At 22.2% G+C, this 19,495-nt stretch overlaps 6 protein-coding genes and 1 long non-coding RNA gene across 10 annotated transcripts; 3 read left to right on the forward strand and 4 right to left on the reverse strand.

Annotated features, from left to right (window-relative positions):
- The first annotated feature begins 340 nt into the window (after positions 1–340).
- On the forward strand, positions 341–2,784 carry LOC122712867 (galactoside alpha-(1,2)-fucosyltransferase 2-like). Its single transcript, XM_043932845.1, has 3 exons — positions 341–634; positions 1,301–1,916; positions 1,981–2,784. Exons 2-3 carry the CDS (start codon positions 1,438–1,440, stop codon positions 2,519–2,521), a joined length of 1,020 nt encoding a protein of 339 aa, XP_043788780.1. The 5' UTR covers positions 341–634; positions 1,301–1,437; the 3' UTR covers positions 2,522–2,784.
- A 1,855-nt stretch (positions 2,785–4,639) lies between these two features.
- LOC122712865 (dynein regulatory complex subunit 4) lies at positions 4,640–6,685 on the reverse strand. Of its 2 annotated transcripts, none has more exons than XM_043932839.1 (7): positions 6,356–6,685; positions 6,035–6,296; positions 5,693–5,953; positions 5,468–5,635; positions 5,320–5,406; positions 5,007–5,216; positions 4,640–4,941 (listed from the first exon to the last, which is right to left on the reverse strand). In XM_043932839.1, the coding sequence occupies exons 1-7, from the start codon at positions 6,511–6,513 to the stop codon at positions 4,726–4,728; spliced, it is 1,362 nt and encodes a 453-aa protein (XP_043788774.1). In that variant the 5' UTR covers positions 6,514–6,685; the 3' UTR covers positions 4,640–4,725. The 2 variants fall into 2 exon arrangements, with proteins under 2 accessions (XP_043788774.1, XP_043788775.1); XM_043932840.1 differs by having other exon boundaries at positions 6,035–6,307; positions 6,356–6,440.
- Positions 6,686–8,153: 1,468 nt separating this feature from the next.
- LOC122712866 (pantothenate kinase 3) lies at positions 8,154–11,927 on the reverse strand. 3 transcript variants are annotated; one of them, XM_043932843.1, is made up of 10 exons: positions 11,828–11,927; positions 10,212–10,386; positions 9,675–9,853; positions 9,417–9,590; positions 9,164–9,331; positions 9,023–9,099; positions 8,700–8,876; positions 8,475–8,610; positions 8,276–8,389; positions 8,154–8,211 (listed from the first exon to the last, which is right to left on the reverse strand). In XM_043932843.1, exons 2-10 carry the CDS (start codon positions 10,351–10,353, stop codon positions 8,155–8,157), a joined length of 1,224 nt encoding a protein of 407 aa, XP_043788778.1. In that variant the 5' UTR covers positions 10,354–10,386; positions 11,828–11,927; the 3' UTR covers position 8,154. The 3 variants fall into 3 exon arrangements, with proteins under 3 accessions (XP_043788778.1, XP_043788779.1, XP_043788776.1); XM_043932844.1 differs by lacking the exon at positions 11,828–11,927 and adding an exon at positions 10,803–11,098 and having other exon boundaries at positions 10,227–10,386; XM_043932841.1 differs by lacking the exon at positions 11,828–11,927 and adding an exon at positions 10,803–11,098.
- On the forward strand, positions 10,318–11,360 carry LOC122712868. The gene is made up of 2 exons (XR_006346424.1): positions 10,318–10,374; positions 11,170–11,360. It is a non-coding gene; the product is annotated as an uncharacterized LOC122712868 (long non-coding RNA).
- A 496-nt stretch (positions 11,928–12,423) lies between the features above and the next one.
- Positions 12,424–13,127, reverse strand: LOC122712988 (MORN repeat-containing protein 4 homolog). Its single transcript, XM_043933094.1, has 4 exons — positions 13,118–13,127; positions 12,829–12,979; positions 12,632–12,741; positions 12,424–12,572 (listed from the first exon to the last, which is right to left on the reverse strand). Exons 1-4 carry the CDS (start codon positions 13,125–13,127, stop codon positions 12,424–12,426), a joined length of 420 nt encoding a protein of 139 aa, XP_043789029.1.
- Positions 13,128–13,408: 281 nt separating this feature from the next.
- LOC122712822 (MMS19 nucleotide excision repair protein) lies at positions 13,409–17,428 on the reverse strand. The gene is made up of 9 exons (XM_043932751.1): positions 17,100–17,428; positions 16,629–16,867; positions 16,227–16,559; positions 15,553–16,147; positions 15,193–15,471; positions 14,395–15,116; positions 14,060–14,317; positions 13,817–13,981; positions 13,409–13,686 (listed from the first exon to the last, which is right to left on the reverse strand). Exons 1-9 carry the CDS (start codon positions 17,194–17,196, stop codon positions 13,489–13,491), a joined length of 2,886 nt encoding a protein of 961 aa, XP_043788686.1. The 5' UTR covers positions 17,197–17,428; the 3' UTR covers positions 13,409–13,488.
- On the forward strand, positions 17,139–19,213 carry LOC122712823 (ubiquitin domain-containing protein 1). The gene is made up of 5 exons (XM_043932752.1): positions 17,139–17,182; positions 17,437–17,651; positions 18,186–18,545; positions 18,656–18,774; positions 18,849–19,213. The coding sequence occupies exons 2-5, from the start codon at positions 17,570–17,572 to the stop codon at positions 19,008–19,010; spliced, it is 723 nt and encodes a 240-aa protein (XP_043788687.1). The 5' UTR covers positions 17,139–17,182; positions 17,437–17,569; the 3' UTR covers positions 19,011–19,213.
- The last annotated feature ends 282 nt before the right edge of the window (positions 19,214–19,495 follow it).

Genomic DNA, 19,495 nt, shown 5'->3' on the forward strand with positions numbered 1-19,495 from the left:
ACTACAATTTATAAAATATTAGAAAAAAGTTTCTTTGAATTAATAATGTAAATCTTAAGAATACGGATATGAAACGATATTAGACAATAATGGATATATTATATGGATATTAAAAAAACATATTAATTATAACACTGATTTTTTACACGATCAGCAAATATTTAAAAACATTTTAGAAAGAGATATATTACCGATTGATTCATCGAAGTCGATAGATGGAATAGTAGTAGTCTACTATATCTAGTTAAATCAGTTTGACCGACATTGAATGAAGCTAAAAATCTATACATCATACTCAAAGGTGACGTCATTCATCGGGACAACATCCCCGTGGCAAGGATGTAAATTTGGCTTGAACGAAACGTTGATTATTCAATAATTCATTCAAATAGTTTTATTACAAAGAAAATAAAAATAATGTTGTAATATGAGAAATTAGTGATTGTGATTATTCGTGTCAAAGAAATAACGTTTTAGAGAATGTAAAACATCTCGTGTAAATACGCAACAAGCGTCAATGTACGAGATACGCATCGATTTCGCCGGGAAAATATGAGTAATAGAAATAAAAATTTGGTGAATATAAAACTCATAAATAATAGTGGATTTCAAATGCAATATCAAACATTTTTAGGTGAGTAGATGAAATATTAAAATATATAGTCGTTCATATTTACATTAATTCGATTCGATAGATAAGTCGAATAATGTAATATTTAATTATTTTAAAAATTTTTTTATCAATGTAAGTATTTTTCTCTATAATTTTATTTTTTTTTTTATAAAACCAAATGAATATTAAATATTATTTTTGTATATACATACGTACATATATATATGTATATATATTTATACATATCAAAATTCGTATAGGAAGTATCTAAACATCACCACCTGTTACTACCTTATAGTGTCATATATAACGTATAATATAATTTCATTAGATTCAAACAAACAAATATCATTAAATAATTTTAATTTACATGTATTGTGCTTTGTATAATAAAACCTTGCTAAATTAGCAGCTTATTAAACAAAATATGCTAGGCCATGTCCTTTTCAATGTCTGACTAATATCGATCTATACTACTTAATAGCATTACTGTCATTTTATTTGTAAAATATAACAAAATTTTTTTTAATTGAAATAAAAAATTTTATTTCAACGAAACCTTTTCAAATAAATTTCTTTTTTAAATTAATTTTATTATTATCATTAACAATAGCATGATCCATATTTTGTTATCATATACAATTAAGATGCATATCGTTCAATAAAAATAATATTATCATTGTAAAGATGTACGACGAAAAGCAAAGGACATGGCACATCTGTAGATAAGAAATGCTGGACTAGTGGAAATCGAAGAGTAGAAAATAAATAAAGAGAAAGCAGTAGAAGATAGAAAAAGAATTAATATACGTAGTGACTATACCATGCATATAAGGATATCCAGTCACTCTCAGCAACATATACTTGCAAGTGCAATATTTCTTGCTATGATAGTGGTCATCAGCATCCATGTCTTCCTGTTTCCTATGTACACATATAATCCACCAGCTCATCATATAAAGATTTCATCATATGAACAAGCTCTTTGTCATACTTCTTCAAAGAATATCAATATACCACCAAAATGGGAATATCCTTGTCCCAAATATGGAATAGTTTCTGCAATTCAAGGTGGTAGGCTTGGAAATCAAATCTGGGAATATGCATCAGTATGGGCTACTGCAAGAAGAACTGGTTTGGAACCATTTATGCCACACTGTATATTGAAAACTCTTGAGGAATATTTTGAAAATCTTAGTATTCCTCCACTTAATTACATTGGAAAGTGTAATTTAGATGTTAATCAAATTGTTAATTCTCTTGGACAATGGAACAGTACAGAACAGAATATTATTATACCGAGGTAAACTATTATATTTCATTCACAGATCACAGATATTTCATATTTTTAATATATTTATTAATAGACATGCAGCTTATTGGTCTTTAATTTTGGTGTGGTTGGATGATGTAAGAAGAGAATTTACATTTAAGCCAAATTTAAGAACTTATGCAGAAAAAGTACTGAAAGAAATAGCAGAGGAATTTAATTTATTTGAACCAACATTTGTAAGCATACACATTCGAAGAACAGATTATGTGGATTATCTATGGCAAAAATTAAAAATCAGACCTGCACCAGTCAGCTATTATTTTGCAGCAATGGATTACTTTATTGGCAAGTATGATAATGTAGTTTTTGTAGTAACTAGTGATAATATAGTTTGGTGCAAGTATCATTTGAATAGTAAAAGATATAGAATAAAATTTGTATCTGATGTGGATGCAAGAGGTCCAGGTAAAGATCTTGCAGTTTTATCAGCATGTAATCATAGTATTATAGATTATGGTACATATGGTTCGTTTGGCGCAATTTTAGCTGCTGGTGAAACTATTGTGTATAATGTAACAACATATTTTTCTACATTAATTGCCGAAGTTTTGCCAAACTGGAAAATAATGAGTTGAATTAGAATCAAAAAAATATTCCATAGATCTCAAATTAAAACTAATGCATGTACAAATACTTTATTAAAAATACTTTTTATACAGAGTTTAACGATCATTTCGTTCGATTTAACGCGAAGATCATATTCTCTATATTTCTTTCAGAATTAAAATTGCTAAAAAATTTTATATACAATTTTTTTTATTAAACATTTGTTTACTATTTACAATCTTTCTAAACAAGAATATATTTCTTAAATACAATATTAAAAATTTTAATTTATTATTCCAATATAAGGAGGCAACATATATAATTATATATATATATAATTATATATATATATATAAAAAATTATATATATATATAATTATTTATCATAGAATCTAATATTAATCTTTAAAAGTTTATTGCATATTTATATCTTTTCAACAATTTCTAAAAATTCAAATGAAAGTGTAGCATTATATTTTACAAAATTTTTATGAATATAGTATAAGTATAATGCTGATAAATTGTTTAAAAATAGTAGCAATATATCAGTTTTTCAATTAATTATGGCACTATTAATGACAATGTTAGAAATCCATGCACTTTTAATGATAATATACTTTAATAAAAACATAAGAATCTAAAGTAAGAAAAGAAATACAATGGAACAATGGACCACTAATGTCTAAAATTAAAACAGATGCTTATTTTTTTTACTACCTATGATTCATATTCATAGGTTTTGAGAAATTGAATAGATTCAATATTCTTTTGACACAATGAACCAATAAACTGAGACTAATCTAAAAATCTGCAAGAAAATTTTATAGTGGTCAAAATTAAATATAAAGATTTTTAAATGTTTATATTATTATTTTTTAAATCATGATCTTAACTAATTATTTCATAATATAACATATAATATAATCCAAAATGAAATATAATTATATTATATATTTAAGATGTTTTTTGAGTAAAAAAATTACAATCAAACTTGCAGATATAGAAAAAAAAAGTATCGATAAACCATAACTCTTATGATGTACAATGATTTCAACTGTGATTCTATTTCTTATTGTGCCAAATTGTTAGTGTATAATAACATATAATAATTAAATGTGTGAAAAAAAATACATATACACATTCGTTCGTATATATGTACATATAAATATTAAGTGCTGAATAAAAGTATTGGCACATTCCAACATTTTTTTATAATATTCTTTGTAAATCTTTAAAATATAAGATTTTCTTTCTAATTTTTTACTAAAATATAATATTAAAATCTAAAATTTATATATTAGAATTTATTAAATAATATAAAATATATAATAATGATAAAGATAAAAAAATAAAAAGTAGTAATAATAAATAAAAGATTATTTTCAATGAAACAAATATTAAAAAAAATATTATTTTGCAATATAAATAATCAACAATATCAATTTATACTTAAAATTATATTTTAACAAAAAATTGTTGACAAAATTCTATATTTTAAAGATTTACGAAAGATGTTATTACAAAAACTACAGTGTGCCAATATTTTTGTTTAGTACTGTATATATGTACATATAATAAGATTATATCTATACAAAATATTATAATGTTTTCAAATGAATAAAGAAAAAGACAATTAAGTATTTGTTCACTTAATAATTAAATGTTTCCAAAACTAAAAAAGTTAATAGATGTGAAAAGTATTTTACATAAGTCCATGTTATATATTTATAATAAGTGTTTAAACCTTATATTAACCATGTGACCTGATATATTCAATTTATAATATTTAGTAAATGTGTCTATGTCTATATGTTAATATCTATATATAAATATCTATATATTATATATATAAAACATCTTTAATATAATTGTGCCTGATAGTTGTTAAAAAATTATAAAAAATATAAGATGAAGATGCATTACAATTTACAACTAAAATAAATAATTAAAAAATATTAAACAATCAAATAGAGAAATTGTACAACTATCAGGCACTATATGATCTACTCTGTAAATTCTGTGATAATTTTATGTAATTTGTAAAAAAATAAAACAGATGCATTAAAAATGATTCATTTCACAAAATAAAAATATTCTGCATCAGAAATTATTTAAAATTTTTTTGTATTAATCTGATTTTATTATTTTTACATTTCACTAATTAATAGTGAAAGTATATTATATGATCAATCAAAAATAAAAAGTATCATTAAAATCCTAATATTATAAAAGACTAACGATTCGAAGTAACAAGACCAGCAGGTCCCAATCCTAGCTTTGTAGTAATTGCTTTTACTCTCAATGGCTGAAAACCAAGTTCACTTTTTGGAATTCCATATTCTTGTAATTTAGTTTCATACGATCGAAGTAGATCGTCATGCGCTTTACACACTTTCGCTAATTCATATTGAAGATCTTGTATCGCATTATTTTTCTTATTCAGCATATTCTTAAAAAGAAGAAATATTTATATATATATATGAATAATAAGAAGGAAAAAAAAAATGTACAAACCTCTAATTTTTGATTAGCATTAATAACTGCCATTGGGTCTAATTGAGCAGCAGCAAGCACTTCACTGATTTGTGCTTCGCGCTGCTCTAATAAATCGGATAATTTTTCGAGTTTCTTTTCCAAAAGAACATTTTTTAATCCTGTCTTCTGTTGCAGTTCAAGTATTGCTGAGACAAATCTTGCATGTAATTCATTTCTTTCAGATTGACACTAAATAATAAAATATCAACTTTTAATGAATAAAATAGATAATTATTAAAAAAATATATATAAAAAATATAATTATAAAAAAAAACATAATATTTTTATTTACTTTTTCAAATCGTACTTCTAGTACTTCATTTTCCCATCTTAAATTCTCCAAATCTTTGTTAGTTATTGCTAATCTTTTTTTAATATTCTGAAATTAAAGTTTTAAATAAAAAATAATCAATGTAAGAAAAAATATTGTAAATACTAACAGCCAAACTTTGTTTATCTTTTTCGTAATTTGCTAATTGACTAGTAAGAGTTACTAAAGATTCCTCATACGATTTTTCATTGCCAGAATATTTTTTATTTTCAATTGTTAATTCTCGTACTTGTTTTTTCATACGTTCTTCATTATTTCTCATTTCATCCATTTGTTCCTGCAAATTCATTATTTACATTATAAATATATAATTTCATTTTTTAATCAACTATACCTTCATACTCTTAATCAAAGATAGATTATTAAGAGTAATGTCATTATAATAAGCTTTCATTTCTGCAAATGCAACTTCATGATTTTTAATCAAATTTGTAATTTGTGTATTTTTTCTTTCTTCTACTTCAGTCATTTCCATACGATGTTTTAAAGTAAGAGCTTCATATTGACTTGTTAATTTGTGTTCATATTTTTGTTCTAGTTCTATAGCTTCATTTTCAAATTGTTTTATTAGTTTATCTATTTCTTCTGCATATTTCTAAATAATAATATTTATTTACATATTATTGTATATATAATATTTAAAAGTAATAAAATAAATTTTTTATTTCTTTCATACCAATTTTAATGTTTTTATTTCATTTAAATGTGCTAAATCCTGTTCTTTTTGCATTTTTTTTAATTCTCTTTTATCTTTAATTAATTCGTTTTCTTGAAGAGTATAATCATCTTGTGCCATTTTAAGAGCAACCATGTGTTCAGCTTTAGTTTCTGACAAATCAGTTTGATGCTCATACATTAAGTGCTTTACTTTCTGTTTATATAATTTAAGCTCTGCTTCATGTTTTTCTGATAACTCTTCTTTTTCGCGTTCTTTATTTCTTTAAAAATACTATATATAAATTAAATGATACTAAAATATTAATTATATAAGAAATACCTGACAGTTGCTTGCGCTTCATCTAATTGATGTCTTGTGATTTCCCAATAAGTTCTGATTTTATCTCTTTCAAGTTGAAAGAAATTTCTTTCTTCCCGTTCGCGTTCTATTTCTTCAAGTATCTTATGTGCATATATTTCTAATTGTTCTCTATTCATTTTTGTTGTATCTGCTCCATCAAGGATACGTGCTTTTGCTTTCTTAGGTCCCTAAAAAATTTAAATATAAAAAAAAATAATTTATGTATACGATTACAAAATTTTTTAATTTATAAATTTATAAACTCACCATTTTTATAAAAAAAAATAAAATTAAAATTAAAAAAGTCGAATACCACGAAAATATCTATCTATTGCAACTTTTGTTGATTACAAATAAAAATTTAAGAAAATAAATAATAACAGTATCAATTAATATTTTAGGATCGATATCTTTATTTTATAATTTCATTAATAAAGATTACTACATCGTTTCAACATGAAATTATAGTGTTTTGTTCGATTAGTTGCTAAGTAACCAAAACTTAACAGTATAAAGAGAACATATAAAATAGGGATAATATAGTTTATAATATAATAACAAGAAAAATTATTTTATTTCCTAATAATTGTGTTATTTTATTACAAATATAATAAAATAATATTTATTTTTATATAATTTTATTATAAATATTCATGCAATAAGAAAACACATTAAATGCATGTATGTAAGTCTATTAAACATATTTAAAATATTCGTTTACAATACAAAATTTTTAATATTTCGCATTCAATAAGAAATTATTTATTAATATAAGAAAACTACATATATTCTATTTCATAAAAATAAATTTATAAACAAATTTAAAAATTTTCTGTTTGTTATATATTTGTAAATTTATACAAATATTAGCCATAATAATAAATGTATCATAAAATATGTTTAGAAAAAACATTTTTTTTATAGTGTTATAATACAAATATCATGATATTTATCATTCTATTGTTTATCATGTTATAAATTATTCTATAAAAGAAATATCTAACAATATGTTATATGTTTATATCTTGAAGCACCGTATGTACTTATAATTCAGTAATGATAAATATATTATCAAATATATTTTGCAAATAACTAAAAAAATGCATGTTATTAACCTATAAATGTGGCCACTAAGCAATATACTTTGTATTAATTTTGATCATTATCATAACAAATTACTAATCAATTATTATACTTTGTCTTTTAATAATCAAAGTAAAAACTATTAATAATAATAACAGTTATTAATAGATAATAATAGATATTAAGTACTTATTAATATAATTGATTTTTTCTTCTGTTTTTTAATAATCATAAACAATTAAAAAATTGCATATAATTATAACAAATACTATGTTATTATGTGAGCATATATTTATAAAAACATTTAAAAAATAAAATATGAGGTAGACTCATTTTACTGATATAAAGAATATTGTGTAGGATTTATGCGTTTGAGTCTTGGTCCATTATAATCTTCTATATAAAATCGTGCAAGATTTGTGCCCACATTAGGTTTTTATGCAATTTTATGCAGTTATGTAACGCGTTTTAAAAAAATCATACTGTGCTCATTCATTAAAACTATAACAAATATAACTACATTTAAAATATAATCCTGATCTTATATTTATATCATTACTAAAATAAAATTCCTGAGAAACTAAATATTATATAAGAAAATAAATAATTATGTTAAATAATTATATTTATGAAAAAGGTTCATTTGAATTAGAGAATCAAATGGAATGATATATATGTTTATGTATTATTTTTCTCTATACTTTTGTTTCACCTTTAAATTGAAGCAGACATCCTACAGCACCAAAATAACCCTAAAATTAAAAAAGATTAATAAATACATTTAAATTTATTTAAAAAATTTATTATATATTCTACCTCATGTTCTAGAAATAGAGCTTTCATAGTTCCTTTAGACCAATAATCCATAGCATAAGCCAGAAGTTTCATTGATATAGGATTTACTCTAAGAAAGTTTCCTACAAATACAACCTAGAATTTCAATCAATATTATTAATAAAAATTGAATATAATAAATACAATAATCAATATTAATATAATAATATAATTTTTTTACCCTCTCAATTTTTTCGTTAACAGCACACATACGAGCGATAGAGCCAATATTGTTTGTAATAGTAACAAGTGTTGCACGTGCAAGATCTTGTTTACTAACTGCATTCCGTCGCTCTTTAGAATTCATTTGTCCAAAACTATATATAACAGAATAATGCATATAAATAAAAAATAAGTTATAAAAGCATAAAATAAAAATGATTTATTTATTCATTAAAATTATTACCTGCTTGCAACAAGATCTCCAGGAAGACCAAAAGGTCCATAATCTCCACCATAAATATCCTTAACTAATTTATCTACTCTAGTATTATCACCTCCAGTTGCTAACTCTATTGCTTCTTCAAAAGTGTTACATCCAGTTAATAAACAACATAATCCTAAAAATGTACCTCCACCTAGACTAAATATGAAATAAATATTATTTTATATATATATATATATATAAATATTATAATATTATATATAATAAATATTATATATAAATATTATAAAAATTAAATATTATATATATAATTCAATATTATACTATATATAGAAGAAACATACCTAGTGCCAGATATTCTTTTATAATTTTCTGGTCCATAAACAGCTAAAATGCTTACTCCTGATCCTATATTTACAAGCTGTAAAATGTATTTATAAAATATGTATATAATACAAATTAATATTTTAGAAAATGAAACATACCAAAAAAGGATAGGGTTCAGAAAAATCATAGGGAACTTTCTGACATTTATTATCATCTGTAGGATAAGACCAATAATAACATTCATGTGGATTTGTTGTTTCAATATAAAGCATACCACGTATTAAACTATCTAGTTCATCAAATTTTGCTAAATTCATATTTACTTCCTATAAAAAAAATATAAGTTTTTATAATTTATATTTATATATGATATAAATTAAAATATATCATATAAAAAAATAAATAACTTACTTGTTTAAAGTTATTTTCAAATTTAAATGCTCCACCACCTGTAGCACAAACTGTTGTTACAAGATTTGCCATACCTTTAGATCTTGCTAATGCTAAAAAATTTCCCATTTCACTTGTAGGAAATCTAATAAAATGTAATGTACCGCGTCTACCTCTAATGCAAACATTATCCATCTATAATAAAACAATATTTTAAAATTTTTAATATGAAAAATAACATGAAAAATAGAATATTCATGAAATATTCAAGAAACATACTTGCAAATGTGTATCTCTATGACCTGTTTTCCCATATGCTGAATTTTTAGTTAAATATCGTCGAATATTTTTCAGAGTCTCAAGTTCTGCATCTGCTTCATCTCTTGTAGTATCTTTAGGTTCAAAATATACTAATTTAGATAATGTACCTCCTATATCCATACCAAACCATGGCATTGCTAAGAACATAAAACATTATGCATATGAATTATGAACATGAATATTAGAAATACTTAAATAATAAATAATTAAATAAAATTCAATCATTACAATAAAAATATAAATTAATTTGTTATTACAAATTGTATATGAAAAAGCATACAGTATTTATATATTAAAAAAATGCAAATTGTAAATTTATTATAAGCTTCAACAATATTATTGATTATAATATTAAAATATAAAATATAAATTATAATATAAAAAAGTAACAATAAAAAAATTAAATCATAATTGTTACATATACTGCTGCTGTAAAGATATTTTAAAAATAATATTAATAAAAAAAATAAAAATGGCTACTCTAAGCACACATACACTTGAATGACTCACAAGGTGATGAATGATTTTTGGACTCCTTAGAAAGAGTCTCAGTATTAGTATAACCATTGGATGTCATAGCTTTTGTTGTGATATGATTTTTATAATTTTGAGGACTCATTGTTGATCTTCGAGTCATTTACAATCTTCTTCAATATATGTAATTTCTTAGCTGGAAATTAAAAAAAAATTATGTGAACAATATAATGTATTTTAATATATACAATTTAGAAAACTATAAATTAATTTCATACAATATTTTTATTTTAACATAGTCATATATTTTAGTCATATTTTTTATAGTCATATTTTTTAAATATTTATTATATATTAATAGCAAATCATTAAATTGAAAAAATTAAAAAGAAATTATTTATTTAAATATTTATTCTAATATCTAATCATATTCTCCATATTTTTTGACAAATAAAAAAAAATACATTATTCATAAATTAAATAGATAAATAGATTAAAAAGTAAAAGTATAAAAGTATATTTATTTATTTTTTTATTATAGTTTTATTGATAATATCAAAAAGATTTATTTTATTATAATTATATCAAATAATTTAAATTTAAATAACTTACAATATTATATTTTCTTCAATTATTAATAATTAAATTGTCTCTTTATGACTTAGTCACTGTGTACATTCTTAATTGGTTAACAACACTGTTTTAAATATGTTAGATGAAAACTTATTATATATGTATAACAAAATGATAAATTAAAATATAAAATATCATTACTATTTTATTAATATATTTAAAATTAATGTTAATTAATTTTAAATCAGGAATAACAATTTTTAATAATATTTATAAAATAAAGTTATCGATACTTTTAACAATCTAAAATGACGAATTATAAGAATGATGATATAAAGTACATTATACACACACAAAATTATTTTAATAATATGAATATGAATGACAAGTATTTATTTAATTTCAGAGAAAAACAAAAAAAGCACAATAAATCTGATCTCCAATAGATATTAACTATTGGCTAATCAAAAGACAAGAGGGAATAAACTACGCCATTGCGCTCATGTTAACCAATGATAGAAACGAAGCAATAGAGAATTGTTATAACTGTATTTTATACGGTACAAGTAAAAAATAAAAGTAGAAATTAAAATATAATTCGACTTAAAAATGTCATTTCAAATTAAATTAGATTCTCCCTATGAAAAATCATAGTTTAATAATAAATAAATTTTTCAATAAAAATAATGACCATTTTTAAATCAGATTATTTTATTATCGAATAATAATTTTGATTTATTGTTAAAATTGATTCTATTATAAAATATTGATTCATAAATTATTATAATTTTAATCAAAATGTTATTAAATATTGTATTCAATTTATAAAAATGAATATGAATATAGAACTAAATCACAATCACTTCTTATTTTAATTTTAATTTATTTTAACAACATCGTACTAATATTATTTAGAAATTATATTTTATAAAGAACTTATTCAATAATCATTTTTCTAAACTTATTTGCTTTTTAAATTTCTATAATAATATAGAATGACAGTCATACAATTATAAAAATTTTTTATATTAATTTTTTTTATTTTTACATATAACATTACTCACATCATAAATCCATGTTACTAAAATCTATATAAAAAAAACTCGTAAAATACATTTTTTATTACGAATTAATTTAATTTAAATTAATTTTTAACATCACAAAATTTAGATTTATGAATTTAAAAACTTATATTATAAACTTTTGTATAAGATAAGCTATTTTTCTGTATATATTAATTTATATATATTTCATAATCACGTGTGTCTATTGACATAATATATAAAGGTCATAAATGTCTTCGCATTTTACGTAATTAAAAGCAAATATTCAATTACTATTTTATTATTATTTATTATAGAAAAACAACAAAATAATAAATTATTAATATTAAATTGAAATAATATTAATATAATATAATATTAATATTAGTATATAATTACAATTATATATAATAATTATATAATTTAAAAAGTATTTTATAATTTTGTATAATTTAATAATAAGTTTATAAATAAATAATATATAAATAAGTCAATAATTTTTCTTATTAGCAATTTAATAAATAACATATAAAATATGGAATTAATAATTAAATAATATGGTATATTTTAAATCTCTTTATTAAGACTCAATATAATTATATTTTATATATAGCTAATTAACTACATTGAGTACGAGCCATCATAGAAATCTTCTGTGCTTTCTGTACTATGTCTGGGCAATGTTTACGACGTACAAGTTTACAATCTTGAAAGAAACCTTCATTTCTAGGGAAACCATGTGATCCATCAGCATATGTAACTAATCCTAAAAATAATAATTTATTAATTTAATATAAAAAGTTTGACATTTAAGATCTTGCATACCTAATCCCCATACACGGCCACCACGAAATTCTCCTTCAAATTTCATACCATCTGATCTCCAAAACACACCATGACCATGAAACCAACCTTGCATAAATTCACCTTCGTATCTAATAAAAAATATTATTAGATTGATAATCATAAAAAATAAAATAGAAAGTTTTTTATATATAAAATAACTTATATATAATACTTACTTTGCTCCATCTGGAAATACTATAACTCCTAAACCAGAACATAGTCCATTTTGAAAACCTCCATCATAACGTGTTCCATCAGGAAGCAATAAAGAACCAGCACCATGCTTTAATCCTTTTGCATTCCAATCTCCAATATATTTTGTACCATCTTCATATTTATATGCACCATTTTTTACTATACCTATGAATAGATTTTAATACTATACATATTTTTCATATATTTTTTTTATATTTTTAAAATTAAAAAAAAAAAAGAAAAAGAAAATCAGTGTAAGTTAAGTCTTACCATCACCCATGCTTCTAGTATACTAAATGTATTAAGAATAACTTTCAGGTTTCAATCTCATTATAGAAATCAATTCTTTATTCAATTATATACATTATGTACAATATATAGAACAAACATAATATAATAAATCAATTTCTTTAGTTTTATTCTTAGAAAAAAGTACAATGAAAAAAATCATTTGTTTGGAATATTGTATATAAATGAATATATAAAAGATTTGTATATATAATTTTGAAAATATATAAAACAATATTATAACTAAATTATTTATCTCTTATCTATATTAAGTAAAAATAAATGTATACATTTATAAATTACAAAAAACTTTATTGTGATAAATTTCATGTAAATTAAAATAAAACAGATCATTATTCTTTTAATATTCCTGGCGCACCAACTAAAAACCATCTTGTTCTTGCTTTTACTGCGGCTTTTCGCACTAAACGTTTTCGATCATCAATTGATATTGATAATTTTTCTAATACATCTTGTTTATACATATTGATTAAAACAATTGGATATTTACAATAATTTGTTAGGCATTCTAAAGCTGCTATTCTGACTCTCTGCAACATTAATTAAAAAATATTAAATAAAATAAGATGTACAAAATTAAAATAATATAAATGAAAATATTCATAAAATAATTTATTTATATTATAAATATAAATTAATAATAATTTCTTCAAATATTACCATTGTTTTATAAGTAGATAAGTTTAACAATCTCGGAATAAAACATTGTATTTTATCAGAAAAAATATCATGTTTAGTCTCTAAGAGAAGATTCAATGTTGTTAAAGTTAAAAAAAGTAATTGTTCATTGTCAAGAGATAAAGATTCTATTAAAAGAGGGACCAGCTGAAAAAAATAAAGATTAATATATACTATAAATTAATATATATTATAAATTATTAATATATCAAATATAATCAATACCTTAGATAAATACATAAAGAAGAGTTCTACAGGTACTTCTTCTAATAATTGTACTAATGCACTTAAATAGTTTTGTCTTGAGATATTTTCAAATTCAAAATTTTTTTTAATTAAATGTTCAAATACTCTTTGTTTATACAAAATTTTAACATTACAGAAATTTTCTTCTATCAAAGTATCTTCATGCCTATTTGTTAAGATTTTATATTCTTGTGCTATATGTTGACCTATTTGATCATGTTTTAAAATATTGGTAAGCTGTGAATACAGTATTAAAAAAATATTACATGTTGTTTATAAAATATTTTTTAAAAATATCAAAAATTTTTACGTACTTCATTCAAAAATATTTCAACATTACAAGAACCTTTTGTAATTATAGCTTTTGTTAACCATACTTGTAAAGAAACTGCTGCTTTCATTATTTCAATATTAACATTTAAATACAAATTATTATTTATTTTCTCTTTGAAATATGATAAAATACGTAAAAACGATTCGTCATTATCATTAATTTTGTTTAATATTACAGCAATAAATTTATGCGTTATAAGTCTTATATTTAAATAATTATTATTAAATGCCAAATTATAAAGATTTTGTAATAAATTTAAATTTATTATAAAATCAACATTTTGACGTAAAGGAATGAAAAGATTCATTACAAAAATAGCATCAAATTCTGAAACTTGTTCACTTAAAACTGAAGCATATTTATTAATAAGATTTTGTTGCTCTTCAAGTGTTAAATTTCGTATAATTAATCGACAAATATTTAAAACTATATCTAATCTTTGATCTATAGGATTAAATCTAAGTGCAATCAATTTTTGAATTATATTACACTCATAATATAGATAATGTTGTACATTATAATCAATATTTTTTGTAGCAACTAGCCTATGAAGACATGTTAAAGCTGTAAAGCTTATATCAAAATTTGCAATATTTGTTTGTGATACAATTTGAGGAAGAACTTCAATAGCTAATTTATACGTTTTAGCAACAGCTGCTAGTACTTCTAATTTATGAATTTGTATTTCTATTTTCTCTTCACCTGAAACAATTAAAATGATAAAGTTTTATTTTAAAATAAAATAAAATTCTAAATCATACTTCAATTATTAGATTACCAGTTAATTGAAATTTTTCTTTAATTAAATTTGATATTTCATCTGAATATAATGTAGCAAAACTTATAAGACATGAATGACAAAGTATTTTTATTTCATTATATCTCATTTCACTCAAACTATAAATTTTATCATAAATTAGAGTGCGATGTGTTTTATTTAAATATGCTTTTTGTATTGTTAAACCAAACAATATCTTAGATTGTAATTCTGTATTTTGTGTTGATAATTCATTTAAATATAAATTTGGTATATCTGTCCATGCTAGTTCTGGAATATCTAAAAAAAATTTTATTATTTTATATTAAAATTAAAATAATTTTTAATACATATCTCAAAGTATATGAGATATATATTCACCCTTGATAGTAAATCCATAATCAGAAGCAATTTTAATAAAAGTATTTAATGTTTCAATTAAAATTACTTTATTAATTATTGAAATATCAGTAGAATATTGACCAAGAGATAATGGTACTATTACTTTTAATATTTCTGTACATGATTCTTTATTGACCATTGCCACACATTCCAACAATTTTACAGTTGGTCTAAATAAACTAAGTTGCACATCATACATAGATAAATTTACATTTGTAATTATATCATCAATAAAACTTTTACAAAGTTTAACATCACTTGATATAATTTCAATTAAAGATATAACTGCCTTTAAACTTGCATTTTTTAATTCTAAATCTGCACCTGGTATAATTTCTTTTTTTAAAGCAATAAATAATTCAGTCAAATGTGGTTCAAGACCTTTTACACCAAATATTGGTGTACCTTTGCACAATAAATTTAAAGAATCCATTTTGGCAATCTTAAGATTAGAGAATAATTTATCAATTATAAGTGGTATACAGAATTCAGCAAATTCTGGTATAGCACAAAGACAAGGTGCCAATTTTTCTGCCAAATCATCACGTGTTATCCCTATTCCCTCTGTTCCAGACTGAAAAATGTCAAGTCAAATTACAATTCATATTCATAAATGATGTATAATTAAAATCTTGATTGGTTGATTTAATTACAGGATTGAAGTCAACTGGAAAGTAACATGCAATGACTTCAAACATTTCTTCAGTTAAATGGCCTAGTGAAAATTCTTTTATAAATTTTGGAAGTGCACTAAATAATAGCATAAGATTTCTAGGATCCCTTTCTCCATCTATAGCACTAATAACTCCATAAATAAAATCTGGTCCCATAGCTTTTAAATCTTCTATTTTATTTTCCAATAATGTTATAAATATGAAATATATATTCCTACGATCAAATAATAATTGAGATTGACACTGAACATTTTCAAAAAGAGCTCTGAATAAATGTGCAGGTGAATCTTTAGGCAAATGAGTCATTTGAACCTGAAAGAATCATTATTCATTTATATAATTATTACAATTAAATATAATTTTAATAAATGCAAAACTTACAATTGATAAAATTCCTTTTAATACTGCTGGTATAATGTTATGATGATCCTTTAATCTATCACAATAAAATGATGTTATAAAACCCAATTCAGCTTCATTCAAAAAATCTTTTGGTAAATAAAATAAAATAATAGAAAGAGCACAAATGCCTTTTTCTCGTATTTTAACATCTTTTTCTGTTACAAAAGGTCCAAGTTCTTCCACAACTGTATAAAGTTTTGCATATCCAGATTGTATTTCTAAATTAAAAAAGAATTATTTATTTTTAAAAAAAATAAATTTTAAACAAATATTTTTTATTTCAATAATTTACAAATTTAATAATTCTAATAAAGATATTATTTTTATTAATGTAAATAAATGTAGATAATATTTTAATGAACTACAAACAAGTTTTCTAGTTTTTGCTTTAAACATCAAGGCCAATTATCTATATGTAGAGAAAGAACAATCATGCTAATTAATACACACCTAAAGCGATCTGTTGGCATGTTATGTTCAGTGTTTCGTCTTCTTTAAAAGCAGTAAGAAATCTTTCTTTAAAAACAGTACTTGTAAGTGAAGCCATTGCAAACCATGCCTTCTTTCTATATTACTTAACCTTAATATATTAATAAAATATAATTTTATCAAATATAATCGTGATTAATTTTTTGATTTAAAATTATTAAATATATTTGAATCATAAAATAATTTGATAACTATTTCGCGTGACACGTCTTAGTAGAATATTAGATTTATTAAAAAATTGTTTATAAAACTTGTTTTATTTAGGTTTTAAACCCATTTATATGAATTAATATTTCAGGTTAGGTACTAATGATTCGATTATAGCGCCTCTAATGGTACCGATTTGTAATTCAGTGGATAAGATGGACGAAAATGGCATGTGAGGTGTTGTTAAATTTTAGTGAAATGTTTGGTTACATCAGCCACCTAGGATGGGAGGCTGCATAGGTATAACAAGGGCAAGAAATGCCTCTGTTGATAATACTACAGGAAATTCTACGAGAGTAAATTCAGGTAAAAATTAAAATGAAATTTTGCGCGTAGAAATTGCAATCAACAACAGTTAACCTTGAAGATAGTTCAGGTTTTTTCCTTACCTTCGTACCTAGCATTTATTGCGTGTTATGCATTGATATTTGCATATTATTTATTACATAAAATATTGAAAGATTGAATTATATATATATATATATATATATATGCGTATATATATATACATATATATATATATATATATATATATATATATATATATATCATATGTAGTATATATATATATATATATATACATGTATGTATTATAATGTTTTGTGACAATCAAACAATTTTATAAAGAATATTTTTATTGTATTAAAAAAAAAAAGGCATTGTTAGAATTTCAACATTACTTGTCATTTTTTTTTTAAATTTGGAATAATTATATTTTATAACATAAATTATCTTCATAACTATCTTTAGTTTTATATATAAGCTTTTGAAATATGTTTTTACATTTTTAATTTTATAAAGAATTTATCATATTATAAAAAAAATGTTATATTTACATAGGAAATTCAAGAAAAAATCATCCATTATGTCATGAGGCAATTAGGTGGAAATCAGATGTACCTTTGACAGAAGGACAGCTAAGAAGTAAAAGAGATGAATTTTGGGATACTGCACCTGCATTTGATGGACGTAAAGAAATATGGGATGCATTAAGAGCAGGAGCAACAGCAGCAGAAGCTCAAGATTATCAATTAGCACAGGCTATATTAGATGGAGCTAATATTTCTGTTCCAAATGGTTTTTTAACAGAATGTTATGATGAATTGGGTACCAGATATCAAGTTCCCATTTATTGCTTATCATATCCAATTAATATTGTGAAAGAAGATAGTGGAAGAGATTCTCCTGCTGATTGTTCAGGTAATGTGCAATTTCATAAAAAAATTTTTCAAAAATCATATTTTTAGAAATTATCAAATCATAATTTTAGAAAGAAAATCAATTTTTAAAATATATTTATTTATTTATAGAACCTATTGATAGTGGAGTTGAACAGACATTGAAGCTAAGATTATCAACTACATTAGGTGAAGTTAAATTGCCAGTTTACAGTAAAGATACTATTGCTACTGCTAAAAAAAAATTGCAGGTATGTATATAATTATTCAAATTATATTTTATATCTTTATTCTGCATTAATTTATGATTTAATTTAATGAATAGAGTCAAGAAGGTTTAGAACCATCTCGTCAAAGGTGGTTTTTTGGTGGAAAGTTATTAGGTGATAAAATGCATATAGAAGAAGCAAAAATACAACCAGGCTATGTAATACAAGTAATTGTAAATCCAGAAAAATTAGATGACAGTCCTGTGAAAACAAGTTGAACTAATATTGCACAAGATACAAGTTATATTGAACCATCTTTCTCTGATAAACATATTCTTACCTGCATTCAAAGTAAGAATACATTTTTTTTTTTAATTTTATATTGTGTCATTATTAAGATCAGAGCAGCAATCTTGAAGTGATTTTTTATAATAAAATGCACTTACAACGTAACTTTCGTAAAATAAATATATATATATATATATATATATATATATAAATATATATAATATATATATATAATATAAGACATAATATATTTATATATATTATATATATTTATATACAATTGTTATAAGGATTAAATAATATTGCGTTTAAATTGTGGGTTGTGATTATTTAATTTTTATTAATTTATAAACTAGTAAAAAAAATGCTAACTACATATAAAATAAACTGTTAAAGAATTTTGATTAACATTGGTTTAAGTTAAATACTTACAAAAAAGATTATGAATAATTGGTATTGAGATAACATTTACCTC

Source organism: Apis laboriosa, unplaced genomic scaffold (genome assembly GCF_014066325.1).
Source record: "Apis laboriosa isolate Shangri-la unplaced genomic scaffold, ASM1406632v1 scaffold21_cov150, whole genome shotgun sequence".
Lineage (NCBI taxonomy): Eukaryota > Metazoa > Arthropoda > Insecta > Hymenoptera > Apidae > Apis > Apis laboriosa.